Raw genomic sequence first — 19,164 nt, 5'->3', positions numbered from 1 at the left:
CCTCCCCACCCCTTTTTTCAGAGCCACCAGAGCACCAGGGGACCACCCCGGTGGTGATGATGGGCGGTATAAATATCCTTTAACATTAACATAACATTATTAGCTCCTACCAACAGGGCGTTGCCGTAATCCAGCCGAGATAGTATAGTTGCCCTAGCCACTGTGGCGCCGTTATCCTCTGAAAGCTAGGGCCTGATGCTTTTAAGGAGTCTGAGATATTATCTGCACGTTTTTTTAGTGTATTGCGCCTGTGCTTCAGCTCCTAGTGATACTTCCATCATTATACCGAGCGTTTTAACCGTGTCAAGGACTTTGATCGGTGTGTTATCAATCTGAAAAGTTGTATTCTGGGGAAAGGGATTTTCTGACCTGCTGGGAACCGAAGACCATCAACTCTGTTTTCTTTCCATTTCAACACATACAGTTCATATCCATCCACTGCTCAATGCTGGTGTAGATTTTCATTATCCTTCTTATGATCTCCACAAAGTTCCATCACTGAGTATCGTCTGCGTAGTTCGTAAAGTAGACGTTTAGCTGCTCTAATATCAGACAGAGAAATCTGACATACAAATTAAACAAGGGAACCCCATAGAGGATTTCTCTTTCTAACAAAAATGTGTCACCCCACTGGACCTGCAATGTCCTATTCTTTAGAAATTACATTATCCACCCCTTAGCTGCCTTAGAGCAGTTGACGGTTTTACTTAGAGCCACTTCAAGTAGATGGTCTAGAAGATCGAAGGCCGCACTGAGGTCCAACAATACCAGGAGGCCCGCTTTCCCATTGTCCATCATAACACTGAGCATCTTTGTCTGAAGATCTCGCAACGCTGTCTCGGTACTATGGGACGGCCTAAAGCCCAACTGTTGTGGGTGAAGAGATTCAGATGCTTCTACATGCGCCTGTAATTGTTGGGCGGCTATCCTATCCATAATTTTCAAAAGGAAATTACAGTTAGTAATTGGCCTAAAATTACTAGGGTTTCTAGGATCCAGGCCTGGTTTCTTAATCAGTGGAGTAACAGTAACAGTAACCCTTTGTATGTCCAGAGGGACTATTTGGTCCCTAAAAGAAGCGTTAATAATTTTGGAAAGTATAGATGAAAAGGATCAGCGTTGTCCAAGATCATTTTTGCTGGAAGGATCTTTTCAGCACAAGAAGTTGGCTTCATAGTAGCAAGTATTTTTTTCATCTCCTCTGATGTAGCATTGGAGAAATTGAAAATGTTTACTTTATCAAGGGCCTCTTCCCTAGGTAGGTTTGAGTGTGTGTGTGTATGTGTATATATATATATATATATATATATATCTATATATATATATATATATATATATATATCTATTTGGGATTTATTCATCAACTGTCTAGCAGCTTCGATTTTCGTGAAAAATGCTTGTTGTGTGTTATTTTGTTGAGCTGGGATAAAGGGGGGTGAAATAATGTAACTGATAATCTTGAATGTTTTTGGTCATTCTGGCAACCTGGGTTAATTTTTCTATTTCGGGGCCTAAGATCAGCCCTTCCAGTCAATGTGCAGACCCGTGGTTGATGCTGAACAAAAAACAGTACACTGATTTTGACTTTGCTCCCAAATAATCCCATGAGGGTAATCCTATAACGTTGGTTTCCTGCACTGTACTTTGGGCCCAATCAAAAGATCTGTTCACTGTAAGACTTTGTAACCAAAACACTGCACTAAATACATTCTGAATTGACCGACAAATGTGCTAGCACATTTCTCTAATGTATTTTATCTCACTATTCATATTTTCATTACAACTAGACCTTTATATGATGGCATTGTTTTGAGGGACTTTCTAGGGCAAGTTGTATAATGAATTCCCATTAATCATAAGCAAAAGACTGTTCTATTTTTCTGTATTACTGCACTGTTTGGTTTTAAATGAGGAATCGCTTCACATTACTTCTTACCTAAAAATAGTATTTATAAAACCACTTTATTGCTGTTTTTTTTTATATTTTAGCATGGTGCCAATCTTTGTGTTCAAGATAAAGAAGGTTTATCAGCTTTAGACCTGGTAATGAAAGATAGACCAGCTCACATAACCTTCAACAGCAGTGGTAAGCAATAATCGCTTATTTTGTTTTCAAAGTATGACATTTCTATTAAACATTTTCTGAAATTGTATATAAAACTTGCCTTTAGATCTGACTGAGCTCTATACTTGGGGAAACAACATCAATTTTACTCTTGGTCATTGTGGGCACCAAAGCAAGCATCATCCGGAATTGGTGGATCTGTTTCCTCGCACTGGACTGTACATAAAACAGGTATTTTGGATTGCTGTCATGGCCTGTTCTGATTTGATTGCTAGAATGTGGAAATGTGAGACTGGTACAATAATTTCAGAAGAACAATCGACTTTATTGAATTATTAATTCACAATATAGGATCCTTTTCCAGATTAATGCAGCACTGCGTTTTCTGCATTCGTCCACATTTTTCTAAGCTCATCACAAAAAATCAGCATCCCCTAGCCAAGTGCGTATAAGCTCCAACTCAAAGCAAGAGTGACAGTAAATGGTCCACGTCACGCACACAGAAGCGTAATGTAGATTTGTTTTGGAATTTAAATGTATTCTTCACAAATGCACAACTACACAGACAAACAATATATTGCAGTTCAACACACTTCTTGTAGAGTTGACACTAAAGTCGTACAATTTAAAAGGAGCACTGGAGTCCAGGTAACCAATTCATAGATTCATGTTTTATAATGTATTAAAGTGGGCAAATATAAAATGTCTAGTATGAAATGCTCAACTACACAATAAAAGAAATCTTGGCTAAATACATCACAATACAGCATTCTAGGATTTATGTGGTCTTTGTGAACCTCAGCATGACTTTTGATAGTGTTTCCCGTGATAACCTTTGGGCAATATTGAGAGACAAGGGCATTCCAGAACTACATTTAATATTCAATCCTTGTACTGTAGTAATAGAGCTTCTGTAAGGTGGGGGTTGGATGGAGAGACCACAGAGCACTTCGCAGTAGAAAGGGGGGTGCAGCATCGGTGCCTGCTCGCACCCCTTTTATTCTGCTTCTTGTTAAATGCGGTAATAAAGGAGTTAATGGCTGCCAGTAGTGATGCTCCAAAGATGGGGGCAGAAAAGTTCCCAGCACTGCTCTATGTCGATGACGCTGTAATGCTATCTACCACGCCGATGGTAAGACATAGTTTGAAAACGTTTAAAGAAAAATGTCAGGATCTCTTAATGTTATTACATTTTGAAAAGACAAAGGTGATGGTATTTTGCAGAAAGAGGCAGAAAAAGATCAAGTTGAAGGTGATGGTTGATGACTATGAGTTAGAAACGGTGCCCTATTATGACTATTTCGGCATAACATTCTCGGAGGATCTGTCATGGGCATCCCATCTTGTTAAAGCCACAACAAAACTAGAGCAAGACAGTGGTGGAATTCAATGTTTTTTAACCGACCTGGAAGGGTGCTATCTTCCCAGGCGATCAAATTGTATCTAGAACAAAGCAGGGCAGCAGCAAGCTACGGCGCAGAATTGTGGGGTCACTGACCGCTAGCTGAGCTGTGTAGCGATACCAATTTTCATGACAGTTTACTTATGCAGCCTAAGGGCCCCAGATTGCAAGTTTGTGATGGGAAAGCGGCCTCAAACCGAAGTAATTGCCACTAAGCCCCTGCAATATTGGATTAGGCTTTGGAGTGTTCTGACCTGGTAAAGTATAGGGAGTCATTGAGTAGTCTCTTATTGCTGTCTGGGGCTAGGACGTTACCCAGGCCCAAATTTGTTAAAAAGGGCTTTCAAGAATTGGGCCTGATGGACCTCTGGGTAAACCCAGAAGGTATAACCCTGAGAACTCAAGACGCTTAAAACCATTTGCCAAAAGGTAATTCTGGGTAAAATGAAAAGGGCCTATATTGTGTTGAAAACTGGAGCCCCCTATGTAGTGCTAAAACCGGTTTCAGGAGTTGCACCATATCTGGATTGTGTAACGCCAGCATATGCCTGAATGCTGTTTGTCCAGCTGCGCACCAACACTTCGCGGATAGCAGAGTTTACATCGAGCTGGACAGCTGTGCGGGAAAAGCATTGCAGGGTTTGTGGCTGCCCAGTGGAAACAACAAAACATTTTCTTTTGCTTTGCCCAGGGTATGATAGGCTGAGGAGGTTTTAATGCCAATATTTTGTTTAAACAAGGTCAGGCCGACAGAATTGGCAAAAGTATCATAGATGTGAACCTGATTTATTTTATTGCAAAATATATACATAGGGCATGGTTGTGTAGGGCTAAATGTCTCTGATCCAATTGTATTGGAATCTTATGAATTTTGTATGTATTTTAATGTGCATTATTGGTATGAATTTTAATTAATGGCTATTGTGATTGATTGCTTCATGTTATGTTAAGATGCTTTTATGGATTTTATACCGAATAAAACTATGTACAACACAAATAAAAGAAATATATGCTATACATCCAAAAGAAACTCATTCTCCTAAAAGTATAGTTTGTAGGCGGTGTCTTAACCCAGAAAATCATCATATAGATTTGCAAGATAATTCCATTGAATGGCTGAGTCAACAACACTTTAATTCTCAGAGGCCACATGGAAACGCCATACAGGAAAACTGGGTGGATGGTGATTTTCATGATTAAAAGTCTACCAAATTATGTTTAGCTTAAGCCCCCCTTGATTTTAGCACAGGTTCTAGAAGTTTCTTTCTTTGTCCAGATCATATTGGGGAATGTAAAGTATGGTAAGGTTTCAAGTGTTGTGCTGTTTTGTTTCTTATGCAGATGCACCCCCTCTCTTATCCAAGTGAATCATCATATCGATGGGGAGTAGGTTGAGAGGAAAGTGAACCGGTCGTGTCTTTGTCTAATGATTACTTACCAATGCCATATTTCTCTCTGGTGCAGTTTTGTTAGGGAGAATTCTCAGAAATATGCTAATTCCTCTCTACCTTAGAGACCCCGAGCTCTTGTGCTGGACTCTAGGACTTTTTCATTTTTACCTGGAGGGAATGAGACCCTTTTTCCCACTCTCTCGTATTTTAATGTGATTGTAATACTGTTTCTTTTGGTTTTGGAGTCTGACAAACTCATAGACCTCTTTTTACATTGCGTCACAAAGCACCTTCGGTGCAGTGGCACAGGGAAGTCTTTTAGATTTCCCCAAAGGTATAAATACCTTTATCTTGGATAACTACTGTTTCCAAGAGCAGTAAAGTGAAATTGACTATTTATATTTTGTAAAGTTCTAGACCCAGCACACCCTATTTTACAACAGGGTGCTAGAGGGGTTACATAGTATCCCCTTTGTCTAGCTTCTCATGTAACAATTTTATGTTACCCTTTCCTCAATGAATGGCTGGTGGCAGTGGTTTACTTTTTACTACCATGGTGTGTCTTTACCGTGGGCTGCATTCGCAGCGCAGCAAAGCATCCTTGGGTGCCATTTTGATCAAAAGGTCTTCTTTTTTGCCATTTCTTTGTGGAAAGGTCCTTCTTGAGATTTACTCTGCGCGCCAAACCAGGGTTGGTCCCTTTGTTCGTTTTGTCTTTGGTGGGATTCACCAGTGAAGCCCGCCTCTGGCTCCAGGGTGTCTGGTGGGGGCAGGAAGTGAGGGAGGTGGCCGAAACTCCCTGTGCTTAGTCTCCTAGGAGGCAGGAATGCATTCGTAGGTGAGTGGCCAGCTGGCTTTCCGGCAAGGACAGCCACCCGACCAGGTGATTGACAGCTAGGCTGGAAATAATGGGAGAAACCTGCATAAAAGGTGAGGTTTTTTGGCTTGGAAGGCAGAGTCGACCACTGGATGAAGGAATCCGAAGAAGAACTTGAAGAAGACGCCTGCTGCAACTCCTGGAACGTTGGTCTGCCTGGTGAAGCCCTGCTGTTGTGCCGAAACTCCAAATTCATATTGACAGAGAAGCCCCTGCAAGGACGACTTCTCCCTTTTGAGTTGGTGGCACCAATCCACTCCAAAGTAAGCCACCTGGACATCCTTCTCTGATCTGATTGAATTTCCACAGAGTTACTGCTGGAAAACAAACGCTTGGGAGAGGAACACCAGATTGTGTGCGTTGCTTTTAAGCTGGCCAAGAGCTCCAGGAAGATCCTCCGGATTCCCAGGAAGCGGGTCTGAATGAGCCCGAGCCACCTCAATAGAGTGCCAGACCCCAGATGCAAGGAAAGTCCCTCTCGATGGCCAAGAATCGCAGTGGTGCTGTTTGCGGTAGACACGAGAAGCTGAAACACCGAATTGCCACTTGTTTGAAGATTGCCGGTTGCTGTCGGTAACCGTCCCATTGCAATGCAGAAGTCCTCCTCCTTGTCCCTACGACTGAGGCCCAGGAACACCAGGATCTACAGAGGTGCACAGGAACAGAAGCCATCTGTTGCATTTTCTTCTAACTAAAGGTACTGTAAAGTCTAAGATAACTTACCTCTTACTGTAGATTTGTTTTTACTCTTGCAAGCCTAACAGCTTGTGGCCCTACATTGATTCTGCATTTTCCCCAAAGACTTCTAAAACATTGTGCAAACACTTTTCTTACTTGACTGCAAGAAGTGCTTCAGCTACATAGACTTTTGCCTATTGACTATGGCCTAGCCTGTTTCAGTGAAAGACTCTTCTCTCCTCTGGCTTTGGGGAGGGTTGAAAAGTATTAGCCTGCTTAAGAATATTTGTGATCTCTTGTTTGTTCTAATAGCCTTTTCTTTGACACTCATCTCAGTACTATTCTCAATGCCAACAGTAATATATCTGTCCACGGTGTCCTAACTATTGAAGTCACCTGAGGGTGTAGGAAGTGTCTGTGTGTCATCCCCAACGGGTGTTTGCTGATTTAGAACCTAAGTGTTTATTTTGAAGGTATTTGTGTGTTGCTAATATATTGCTCCCTTCTAAAGAAAGAGGGGTGAGGCGCGTACTCCAATTCCTGGCCAATATACTACCTGGAAAAAGAATAAATGGGTTAAATCCCAAGTGTCCAATTCACTGGGTTGGATCCCAATTGTTGCAAAAATATTCAAAGGGTTAAATCCCAATTGTTGCAAACATATTCACAGGGTTAGATCCCTTATGCTGCATTGGTACTGCTGCTCTCCTCGTTCAAATATTCACAGGGATGGATCCCTTATGCTGCATTTGAGCTGCTGTTCTCTTCCTCCTATCGCTTTCGTGTCGCGTCGCAACACTCTTCAGGGAGGCTGTGTTGCCTTTCACTTCAGGTGAATCCAATTAAATTGCTAATGCAGTCTCTAAGAATTATGGAAGCTGTAGTGACATCATTTGTTCAATTCAGGTGACCAAAGAAAGACTCCCCTCCAGGAGCACACATCCATCATGGAGAAACCAGCCCAGTGAAACACAGAGCACTCCCTCAGCTGCTTTTTCCAGCTGAGGGAGTGCTCCTAGGATGGCTGCACTGTCAAAGGAAAACACTGTTAAAGTAGCACTTACCATCCTGACCAGCACCTGAGATGCCTGGGCCCGGCCCATGCAGCTCACCACCGTACAGTATACCTTGTATCTTATTACTTGACCCACCTGTAACCAGGGTCCATTTGTTGATGATAATCTCTTTGCCTGACTTTGTCTATGTCTGTAACTTCGAGTCTCTCAAGCGCCCAGTTACCTCAGGGTTTGGTACGCGATACAAATAATAAACAAATACAAAACAAATACTGTTTCTGTTTGAGAGTTCACTTCCCCAGCTGCACATGCTCACTGCTGTGTTTTTTTTTTTTTGTTTGTTTTTTTTTGCTTCGCCAGCCTTGCATAGCTCTTTGGAAATGCTGGCTGCGGCACTGCATGTCTGTATGTCTGTATGTGCGAGGGGGAGCGCCTGCTCCTCCTCGGATATACGGACAGAGCAACATGGAGCGGGGCATTTCAGCACCCACGCACAGGCCGCTGCAGAAGGTATGTTTATGTTAATTTATTTTTTATTTAAATATGTGTATGGATGCTTGTATGCTCGTGTTATGAGTGAGTATGGCAATGGGTGCTCGTATGAATGATGGAGAGATTGGTGTGTGTGTGTTTGTTTTTGTTTTGGTCTGTTGAGCTGACTTTGGCGAGTGGGGGATAGCGGGAGAAGGAGGGTTGTACAACAAAAGGCATTTTTAAAATGCCTTTGTTGCACAATCCCCCTACCCACCTGCAAAATCAGCTCTCATTCTGAGGCGCTGTGGAGCCCAGGGGACAGGGATGGTATTTTCTTTTTTTTATTGGATATCTCTCATAGATGTCCAGTCAAAAATACCATGGTTTCCACTTTGGCCCCCAAGCACCAGATGCAAACTGTTTGGTTTCATACCCATTTTATTTTTGTAAGTATGCTCTAAAATGCAACATGCGAAGGGATTGTGTCCTCCGACGTATTCCTTATCTTTGATAATTCGTCTCCAGCTTGCTGGCCTCAAATGTTTTCTCTGTAGAGGGCGCTGCGCGTCGACATCCGCCGAGTCGATGTCCCTCGACAGCCACCGTATCGGCGCCGACGTCACCATGCCCATAAATAGCCACGCGTGGCGTCCGTTGCTCAGTTCCGTTTTTCGGCGCTTCGTGGGGCCTCGGAATATCGTTGCTCAGTTCAGTCAGATAAACCTTCTAGATTTACTCGAAAATACCAACTCGTTCTCGATGGCTTCTTCATCGGAACCAACAACGCTGCGATCCGGCTTAAAGAAATGTCGAGACTGCGGTAAAAAAATGTCGATAACAGATCCACACAGGATCTGCTTGTGGTGCTTGGGAGCCGAGCACCATTGTTCGGAGTGTGAGGACTGCATGTCCATGACGGCGAAAGCCTTGAAGGAGCGCAAGGGCAAGCTCGAGAGAGGTAAGTCAGTCAAAACCTCGAAAGTTTCTTCGGCTGAGTCGCGGCATTCGTCTTCTCGCCGTCGAAAGCATTCCCATTCTAGATCTCAAAATAGCTCCCACCATTCGTCGAGATCGAGACACTCAAAGAAGAGACGTCGAAGATCCCCTTCCTCGTCATCTTCTGTTTCCCCAGAAAGGGTCTCCTGCCCCACAAAACACAGCTCTCGGGCTGAGTGGGAGGAATTCAGGAAGAAAATGCTAAGCGTCTTCGAGAAAGCGGCCTCGACCCCCTCGAAGACAGCTGAGGATGGTACGCCGGGGGAAAAACCCAAAAAATCGAAACACTGCGAGTCGCTGCACCCGGCGAAAGATTCCACCCGAGAGCGCCACGGGCCATCGGGTAGAAAGGCACTGTCTTTGCCGCCGAAGATCCCTTCGATGCATGGATCGGCGCCATCGACGTCGTCGTCGAAGGGTTCTTCGACGCATCAGTCGATCGACTCGACGCCATCGTCGACGCCGATGAAAGAGAAAACCACGGCTACTTCACAGCCAACGGTGATACCAAGAGCCTCCGGCACGACGCCAAGACCGTCGTCGACATCCTCCAGTAGGATCCCGATCCTCTCAAGTTCTTCGAGGCCTCTTCCAGTTTTCTCGACGCCGTTATCGGCGCCTTGGAAGCCTGTCACATCGGCGTCGACGACATCGACATTTTCTCGCCCAATAATGACGAGTTTGGCTCCTTCTGCCTTAGAAATGGGTTTTACACCATTTCCGAGGTCAGAATACCCCGGATTATCTTCAATCTATGAAGAAGGGGAGGATTCTGACCAGGAAACCTTTGGGTTGCAGAGGACCACACTACCTGTTTCAGAGGATTTCACCTCTGAGGAAAGAAGGTTGAAAGACCTACAGGAGTCATTACATGAGGCAGGTGGGCTGGACACTTCCCCAGAAGTGGATTGTGTTCAACCAGACCCAGGGGAACATGCCGAAACACCCTAGAACCCTGATGGCAAGGATTATTGAATTTATGGGTTGGTCTGCGCCTTCACCTGTTTTTCAACAGGATGACCTGACAGATATATTAGACAAAGGTCCACAGGAGGATCCTGTGGTCCCCTTCCACATCCAAAGAAAGATTTCATCTAATTGGGAAACTCCTGAAGTTGTCCCTGCAGTCAATAAAAGATTTTCAGCCAAGTATAGGGTAGCTGCGGCTGACCCTGAATACTTAACAAAACACCCGACTCCGGAGAGCCTGGTGGTTCAAGCAGCAACTTCATCAAGCAGCAGGTCCGCTTACCCTACTGTCCCACAGGACAGAGATGACAAAAGGTACGTTTCTATGGCAAAAAAGGTCTTTTCTGCTTGTAGTATGGCATTGAAGTCCATCAACGCCACCTGTACGCTCGCCAGGTTCAGTCACACACTGTGGGAGTGTGCTTCATCAGCGGCTGACTGCATACCCGAAGGAGAGGAAAGGGAAGTCTTCCTTAATATTATTAAAGATGGCAAAGATGCCATGTGCGAGTCACTTTAAACTGGCATCGATTCCGCTGACCGTATCAGCAGGGCCATGGCGGCAAGTACGACAGTCCGCAGGCATGCGTAGTTGCGAAAGTCTGGCTTTGCTCCAGATGTACAGGCCAGGCTTTTGAATATGCCCTTTGAGGACTCTTCTTTATTCGGTAAAAAGGCTGATGACAGTCTGGAAAAGTTGCAGACATCTAAAGCAGCGGCAAAATCGTTAGGAGCTGCAATCCGCCAAACTCCTTTTCGCCCGTCCGGAACCTCTGGGAGAGGAAAGTCCTTTTGCTGCTATTCCGCATTCGGGAAAGGCAGAGGACAGCTGGCTCAAAGAGGCCAAAGGTGGACGGGTCAAAAGTACTAAAGCCGCAGCAGCAGCAGGTGCCTCTTTACCCTCAGCATCTGCATCAGCCGCCCCAAACCACTCTGAGGTCTTTCCACACAACACCTGTAGGGGGCAGGTTAACTCACCAGCTAACAGAATGGCAGGCTATAACGTCAGATGCTTGGGCGTTGGAGATAGTTGCCCAAGGTTACTGCCTACCCTTTCTAGACATCCCTCAGAGTCATCCACCGGGGCACAGCTCTCTAAAAGTTCCAGATCCGCTACTTATAGACCTGCTAGAGAAAGGTGCCATAGAACCGGTACCTGTAGCGGACAGGAACAAGGGCTGGGACTCCCCCTACTTTCTCATACCAAAGAAGGACGGAGGACTGAGACCCATCCTGGACTTACGAGAATTGAACAAGTTCCTCAGGAAGTTCAAGATGGTAACTCTCTCTCAGATCCTTCAGGCCCTCCAGCTCCAGGACTGGCTGGTATCTATGGACCTTCAGGATGCTTATTTCCAAGTGCCAATCCATCTCAAACACAGGAAATACCTGAGGTTCGCAATTGGCGACTCTCATTATCAATTTTGAGTTCTGCCATTTGGGCTGACCTCCCCCCCAAGGGTCTTCACCAAGCTAATGTCGGTAGTGGCTGCGAGTCTAAGGAGGGAAGGGATCCACGTCTACCCCTACCTGGACGATTGGCTGATCAGGGCTGTATCTTCGGAACAAGCTCAGATCCAGCTAGATTATGTCTGCCACTTCCTTCACAAACTGGGCTTCTCCCTCAATTTAAAGAAGTCACAGATGATACCATCACAGAGACTCCAGTTCATTGGAGCGGTCCTGGACACTTCCCTGGGAAAAGCCTCGCCACGAGAGGTGAGGGCTCAAGATATTCTGCAGATGGTCAACAAGTTCCAAAATGCCCAACGTCTCCCAACCTTCGACTTTTTCAGGTTGCTAGGCCTCATGGCATCCTGCATCTTCCTTGTGCCAGAGGCTCGCCTGAGAATGCGATCTCACCAGTGGGCACTGAACTCGGTGGTCGCAATTCTCAGGGAGAATGACGGATCTCCTCCAGATTCCGGACAAGGTAGCCCACGACCTTCTATGGTGTTGAACTGTTTGGCATGGTGTTGAACAACCATGGCTGGAGATAACAGTAGTCGCAGATGCCTCACTCACGGGGTGGGGAGCCCATGCCAACGACTTGACCATCAGCAGTCGTTGGTCTCCATCGGAGTCCAGACTACACATCAACCTATTAGAGCTGAGAGCGATCAGACTAGCGCTGAAAGCTTTCCTGCCATCAGTACAGGGGAGAAATGTCCTGATAATGACGGACAACACTGTGGCCATGCACTACCTCAACAAAAGAGGAGGCGTAGGGTCACTGCCACTGTGCAGAGAGGCAATGCAGCTCTGGTTTTGGGCAATTCAGGAAGGAATCTCTCTATCGGCAGTCCACCTAGCCGGTGAGAAGAACTTGACAGCGGACGCTCTAAACAGGCAGAGCAGTCACCCACGAGTGGGAGCTAGCTCAGGAAGTCCTTCAAGAGATCTTCGCCCTTTGGGGAACCCCTCAGGTGGATCTGTAGGCCACAAGCACCAACAGGAAGTGCGATCTGTTCTGTTCAAGGGAATGTCCTCCGAGAAGAGCTCTAGGAGACGCGTTTGTAGTGGACTGGGAGTTCCCACTCCTTTACGCGTTTCCACCAGTCCCTGTTATTCCTCAAATGATCAGGAGGTTGAGAAGATTCCGGAAAACCATGATCCTAATTGCCCCGGACTGGGCCAGGAGAACGTGGTACCCGGACCTTCTAGATATGTCCATCTGCCCTCCAATCAGTCTTCCACTCAAAGAGAATCTTCTCTCGCAGAAGGGAGGTCAGGTTCTCCATCCAGACATCAGAACCCTCAACCTTCACGCTTGGCTTCTGAAAGGGTGAGGTACAAGGATTGGGACCTCCCTGATGACGTCATGGAGGTGTTGCTTTTGGCCAGAAGGCCAGCAACAAAGTCTTTATACCGCTGCCGTTGGAACAAATTTTGCAGCTGGTGTAGAAAAAGGGAATATCGACCCTTTTTCATGTGGTACACCAACTGTGTTATCGTTTCTACTCTACTTGGCAAACTCGGGCCTTCAAGTTGGCACTGTAAAAGGCTATCTCGCAGCGCTTTCAATCTTCAAGCGCACTGCGGATGAACCATCATATTTCAAACTACCTCTAGTAATACAATTTCTCAAGGGATTAACTAATGTTTATCCTCCAAGACCATTCCAAGTTCCCTTATGGGACTTAAATTTAGTCTTAAACTTCCTAATGGGTACTCCATTCGAACCACTCCACTCCTGTTCGCTGAGATTTCTCACGCTTAAAACTGTCCTATTGGTAGCACTAACATCTGCTAGGAGGGTGAGCGAGCTACAAGCTCTCTTGTAAACCCCCCCCCCCCCATACAATTTTCCTTAAGGACAAAGTTGTCCTACAGGTGAAGCCTAATTTCCTCCCAAAGGTGGTTTCTGAATTTCATATTACTCAGAAAATTACCTTACCTTCGTTCTACCCTCCTCCCCATCCGGGGAAAGAGTAAGAAAGCCTACATAGGCTGGAGCCAAGGCGAGCTCTGAGCTTTTACATCAGCAGACTGGCTAGGATTAGGCAAGCAGACCAACTGTTTGTAGGATACTCAGGTCACAAGTTGGGACTACCCATAACAAAACAGACCATTTCCAGGTGGATTATTTTGGCCATTCTGGAATGTTACAAACTGGCAGGGAAAGAGCCACCGTAAAATCTTAGGGCTCATTCAACCAGGGGTATCGCAGCCTCTTCGGCCCTCCAAAGAGGGGTACCGGTCCGAGACATATGTGAGGCTGCCACATGGTCGTCCGCACATACCTTCACAAAATTTTACGACCTGGATTCCTCCGCTAGTCAAGAGACCAGATTTGGAAATGCCGTATTACATGCGGTTCATTCCTAAAAGGGATACATGACATTATTACTCCCACCTCCAATTACATGCCACTGCTATGGGAGCCTATCAAAGATAAAGAATACATCAGAGGACACAATCCCTTCGAAGAACAAGTTACTTCTTACCTTGTAACGTTCTTTCGATGGGATGTTCCTCCGACGTATTCCTTATCGCCCCTTCCATCCATCCCCGCAGTAATACTTCCCTTGTGGTTGCACCTTACGCTCCTTCAAGGTCAATAACCAATTCAGGTATGACTTATCTTATGCTACAAAACGGAACTGAGCAACGGACGCCGCGCGTGGCAATTTATGGGCATGGTGACGTCGGCGCCGATACGGTGGCTGTCGAGGGACATCGACTCAGCGGACGTCGATGCGCAGCTCCCTCTACAGAGAAAACATTTCCGAGCCCAGCAAGCTGGAGATGAATTATCAAAGATAAGGAATACGTCGGAGGAACATCCCATCGAAAGAACGTTACAAGGTAAGAAGTAACTTGTTCTTTTAACCCATTGTTAAAAAAAAAATGGCGGGGGAAATAACCCCTCTAACCACCCTAGATTGATTTGGGCTCCCTCGCTGCGCTCGGTTGATGTCATTTTTCTGGGAAATTTTTATGCCCCTCCACATAAAAAAATATATATATAAAAAAAAAAAACAGCTCCCACTGGCCTTCGGACTGTGTTAGGAATAGGGTGGGGGGAGCCCAGGGAGTGTGGTGGGAGCAGGATGGGTGGGAGCACTGGGATAATGGTGGGAGCAGGGTGGGGAGAGCCCAGGGACTGGGTAGGAGTGCGATGAGGGAGCCCAGAGACTGTGATGGGAGCAGGTGGCGGAGCCCAGGGACTATACTGGGAGTAGGGTGCAGTGACGGCACACAATAGTTCATAGCCATTTGTACATACTGTCCATTTGACATTTTAGGGGGGCCCAGCCTGCCCAAAGTTTGCTTGGGGGGGTGGGGCAGGCCAAAAAAGCTTAAAGACCACTGTCTTTGAAGAACGTGGGACCTTCTACTGCCATGTAGAGGCTAGAAGCAAATACCCCTCTTGAGATACACCTGGCTGCTCTACCACACTACCAACCTGTGTAGTTCAGACTTATACCAAAGATTGGGTCCTATTGCCAGGAGGCTGAGATTGTTGTAGTGCACCATAAGGGTACTACCTAAAATCTGTACCTAACCAGTTTTTAGGGACAGATCTACTTAAGTTTGTTTTTTTCCATCTCTTTGGTGTTAGTGTTTCTTGTTGGTGTTTGTGTGTGTGTTTGAATATTCTGAACTGATAGTATATAGTCTTTATAAAGACTGGAGGGGGGTGTCTTTACTTGAGAGGCACAGAGGACCCCAGCCAAGAATCGCTATTATTGGTACCTGGTCTAGCAATCAAGGCCTAGCATCTCAGGAGGTGATGCAGGCTGGTTCTTAAGTACAGTGTAGTCGCCAAGCACCCACAAAGGAATGTCCGCACACTGTATCAGTTAAAACAGTCTTTACATAATTAATATTCAAGGTTATGTACGCTATCACAATAACACACTTTGTGCTCAGAAAAGCAACAGTGCTAAATATATACAGTTCTACAGTGGTACCACAAATATTATCAGATCTCATTAAAGTGCATCAACTATACTGTCAAAATGTCACACAGATCAATAAAGAGGAAACCAGCAGTAGAGAGAGGAAGGAAAGCAAGACGGTTGAACAATGGGCAGAATACTGGTCTCTACGACCTAGGCACAATTCTGAGTGGAGATCCCCCCCCCCCACACCTGGGCAACCTGTAAAGCAAAGATGTATCAAAAGCCCAGTCCATGTATTGTTCTATGAGTCTTATTTCCCTCTACAATAGTTCTACAGCCCCAATGTACCGCGAATTGTAGCGTTCGTCGACGGGAAATCGACAGCCCTTCTTGAGTGCCCTCCCTTTAAGGCAGGAGTCACGGGTCGTCGAACGTCTGACGGAGAAAAGGGTGAACTACGGCGGTGAAGTGGCAGCTTCGTTTCTAGCGGTGCTCGTTGACGACGGAGCGTTGGCATCATGCAAGGAAGAGGCATGCGGGGCACCTCAGTGACGATAGTTCTGGACCGCAAAGAGATGATGAAGAACTGTGGCCCAGCAAGGGCGTCGAATCGTCGGCGTCTGTGGTCTTTAGGTGGCGGGACACCCACCGGCGGATGCTCCTCGGTGCGTCGACGGTCGGGCTTTCTCGAGCAGGATAAAGCAGGCGGCGATGGAGACAAGAGCGTCCTTGGATCAAATGAAGTTCTTGGGCAAACGGGAGCACAGCAGCTCCAGTCGGCGACGACGGTCGTCAACAGTGGCGGACAACAGTCTTGGTGCTTGTCTTTGGGATTCTGCGGCAGTCCCCGTCTCTGGTCGGCAGCCTGTCATAGGTCTGTCTACCAGGGAGTTTTGGCAAAGATCAGCTGGTGCACGATGGTCCCTCGTAGCTCGAGAAGAGGGCGCCTTACCAGGTCCTCTCTGGGTCAGTCCTTGGAGACACAAGCAGCTTTCAGATTGATGGAGAGCAACGATTCCTAGCAGTGAGCGGTCCCCAGATATACTGTTGATCTCCCATTCATTCTGCTGGCTCATACTCCAGCATCCAATCACGTCTAACGGCATTCATGCAGGCAGGCAGCCAATCGGGCACACGGTGCATTCAGGCCATTCACTTCTCTCCAGACGCTCACAACCAGTTATGTGTATTGGGGACAAGTAACCAGCCATTCAACGCTGCATTCATACTGGTTTTGGGCAGGGCTGTCTCAGTCATTGTGTCAAACGCCAGATACTAGACACCCACAACATAGACTGCGTATTCGGCATACACTCCATTCACCCAGGTCCCACCCACAGGCTCAAAAACATACACTAGGGGCACAGGGTTGCACCCCTACTCTTGGGTGCCATAAGGGTATCTCATGGGCCTGTTCACCAAAACCAAAGGAGAGAGCTGCCGCGCCAGGAGTCCCACATGAACTCCTGTGCGGAAAACGCAACAGAAGACACAATAAAAACATAAAGGACAAGGATACGGAGGACCTGTCCCTCCGATGCATTTCCAGCATCACAGTCTTCCTTGCAGCAGACCCCATGGTTTCCGGTGTGGCATACGAGGCTGACCGCCCACGTTTCTCTTTTAACATAGCCAAATGATTTTAGTGAGGCATCACTGGCCATTATTTCGATTCGGAATCTGCCTGAAGGAGGCATGGACTTTGCTCCAAATTAAAACCTATAGAGACAAAGCTTTATTTTTCCGAGATTCGAAAGATCTCATGCTTCCAGCTGTAAGTGAGAGCCTAGATTGTGTGGCATGATCTTGGAAATGTATTTTCTCTCTCTTCTTATGAACTAGCATCTGTGTATCTTCAAACACCAACCCCATATGTGGCAATAGCAACAGTCTGCCCAATAAAAAGCTAAGGTGGGATTTCTTTTGCTCCCCATCCACAATAAACTGGGCAAACTTAAAGATATCCACATTAGCTAGCCACATTAGCCACCACCATTTAAACAACCCACATTTATTTTTTATAATCCTCGCGAACGATACATTACATTCAGGCAGTTGTTATTTATGCAAGTAGTTAAGACCTATGGCATCCTAGTATAGCAGCATATGTGTTGGCCATGCACATTTCAGTGTTTTTCTAAGAACCTGTATATAAGTGCCATCCTGCCCTCGTTATCAGTTTTGGCTAGGGTTATTCTGAGGGGCACTGAGGGCACTATCCAGGTCAGAACTCATCTGACATATGAGGAGTATGTGGAGCTTACCATTTGTCTGCACCATTTTTTGGCAATCATGACCTGTTTGGCTGCTGTGAGGTGCGTTTCTTGCAATAACGCTACATCTATTTTGTTTCTGCGCAGATATGTATAGAGGACACAGTATTCTTCTTCCTTAGAGGAGGAAGAGTTTGTAATGCCTGAATCTCTAATGGCTTGCTGTCAGAGGGAGTCCTGCTTTCCCAACGCTATTCATCCTGATGATGGTAAAATCTGTTCTCACCTATCCTGTATTGGGAGTAAAAATCTTCTTCCCAGAGTAAACACAAATGTAGAGGTGAAAGCTCCTATGTCCAGTGCGGAATATTGAAGTTGAATCTTTAAATGTTACCTTATTAGATTCTGAGAGTCCTAATTCCCCTAGAGAATCAAATAATCCAGTAGAAATTTGTGAAAACTCCTTTTTTTAATTTTTTTTATTGCATTTCTTAAACATCAACAATGGGACTGTCCCGGGGGGGCGCTGTTGTGCACTGCAATGATGGCCGCCTGATCTGTGAGCTCCCACTCCAGTCAGAAATCCTGTGACCATACATCCTTGTCGGAACTGCTGAATGTGCTACAAACTGCGGTACAGATGGACTAAATACCCGTCCTTAATGCCTGAAAATCCTGGTGAGCTGCGGTGGAGGGCTCCGAAGTTGTGACGACTTGTGGTTTGGCCGGCCCCCGCTGCGGGCGCGATCCGCCTAGGAGCTCCATGAGGAGGCAACGAGAGGCCGAGGATTTAATCGAGCATAGGGCCATGAAGGGGCCGGGCCTGTGACTGTGGCCCGCGCCCGACTCGCGCCCGTGGTGGGAGATCGAGATCCGGAAGCTGAGACGGCTGGGGAGAGGAGATAGCTGCCGGCAGTTTCACTGTACGCCTGCCACCGAACCCCTGGGACACTTCACATCCTGCGGTGTCCCTGCAAGGAACGGCACAACGACGCTGCAGCAGGGGAGACACACGGAGACTGGGCTGAGCGGCAACACACTCCGCTATACACGAAGGAAGGAGATCTGAGACGCGGCAGAGAGGGGAAGAGGTCCGACGGGAGGGGCCCTCACCCGCTGCTAAACAGCCGGTCTTATACGGGCTAACGTTTGTGGGAATCCCAGTGAGAGGCGCGGGCCTGACCCGCCCAAAGACGGCTGCGAACCGTGCCTGCCGCCACCCCCGGTTTTCAACAAATGGCGTAGAGGGCAGTCTATGGATGCAAACACCCTTTGAAAATATAGATCCCTGTCGTCAACTCTACATAGCTGACGGCCCGGGACACTTTGCAACGTACATGGGCACACTGCCGCAGGGATCGAGCTGCCAGTGAACCCGCATACAAGGTTTTGCTCGTGTTCCACGCCCGGCCTACGAATTCCAAACGAAGGAGGTGCGCGGGGTTCGGTGGGGTGGAGGGAGGCTGGTGCTCCCGGTGAATCCCAGCCGCTGTACCACGAAGCCGCCCAATAAATTGTTTATACGGCTACGACTGGGAATATTGCTGCACATCCCGCCAGAAATTAAGTTGGGAGGTTGGAGATACGGCAGAGGGGCGGTGGGAGCCACTTGAATGCTATATAGCCAGCAATAGCCGACACGGTCCCCCCCCCCCACCACCGTCCATATTTCTACTGAAATACGGGCCGAACCTGCCCGCCCCGCTGGCTGCACGCGGCCCCTGGCCTACCTAAC

General features: G+C 46.8%; 1 protein-coding gene across 1 annotated transcript in view; it reads left to right on the top strand.

The window, feature by feature from the left end:
* IBTK (inhibitor of Bruton tyrosine kinase) overlaps positions 1-19,164 on the top strand; it is a 1,971,965-nt gene that overhangs the window by 162,183 nt on the left and 1,790,618 nt on the right. Inside the window, exons 3-4 of the mRNA XM_069606314.1 lie at positions 1,990-2,086; positions 2,172-2,296. Coding sequence (XP_069462415.1) covers positions 1,990-2,086; positions 2,172-2,296 — 222 coding nt within the window. The remainder of the gene's footprint in view (positions 1-1,989; positions 2,087-2,171; positions 2,297-19,164) is intronic.

The sequence above is a fragment of the Ambystoma mexicanum genome, chromosome 4p, assembly GCF_040938575.1.
Source record: "Ambystoma mexicanum isolate Mex_15411 chromosome 4p, UKY_AmexF1_1, whole genome shotgun sequence".
In the NCBI taxonomy this organism is placed as follows: domain Eukaryota; kingdom Metazoa; phylum Chordata; class Amphibia; order Caudata; family Ambystomatidae; genus Ambystoma; species Ambystoma mexicanum.
Note: the sequence above shows the minus strand (reverse complement) of the source record. Positions and strands in the feature narration are given on the sequence as shown.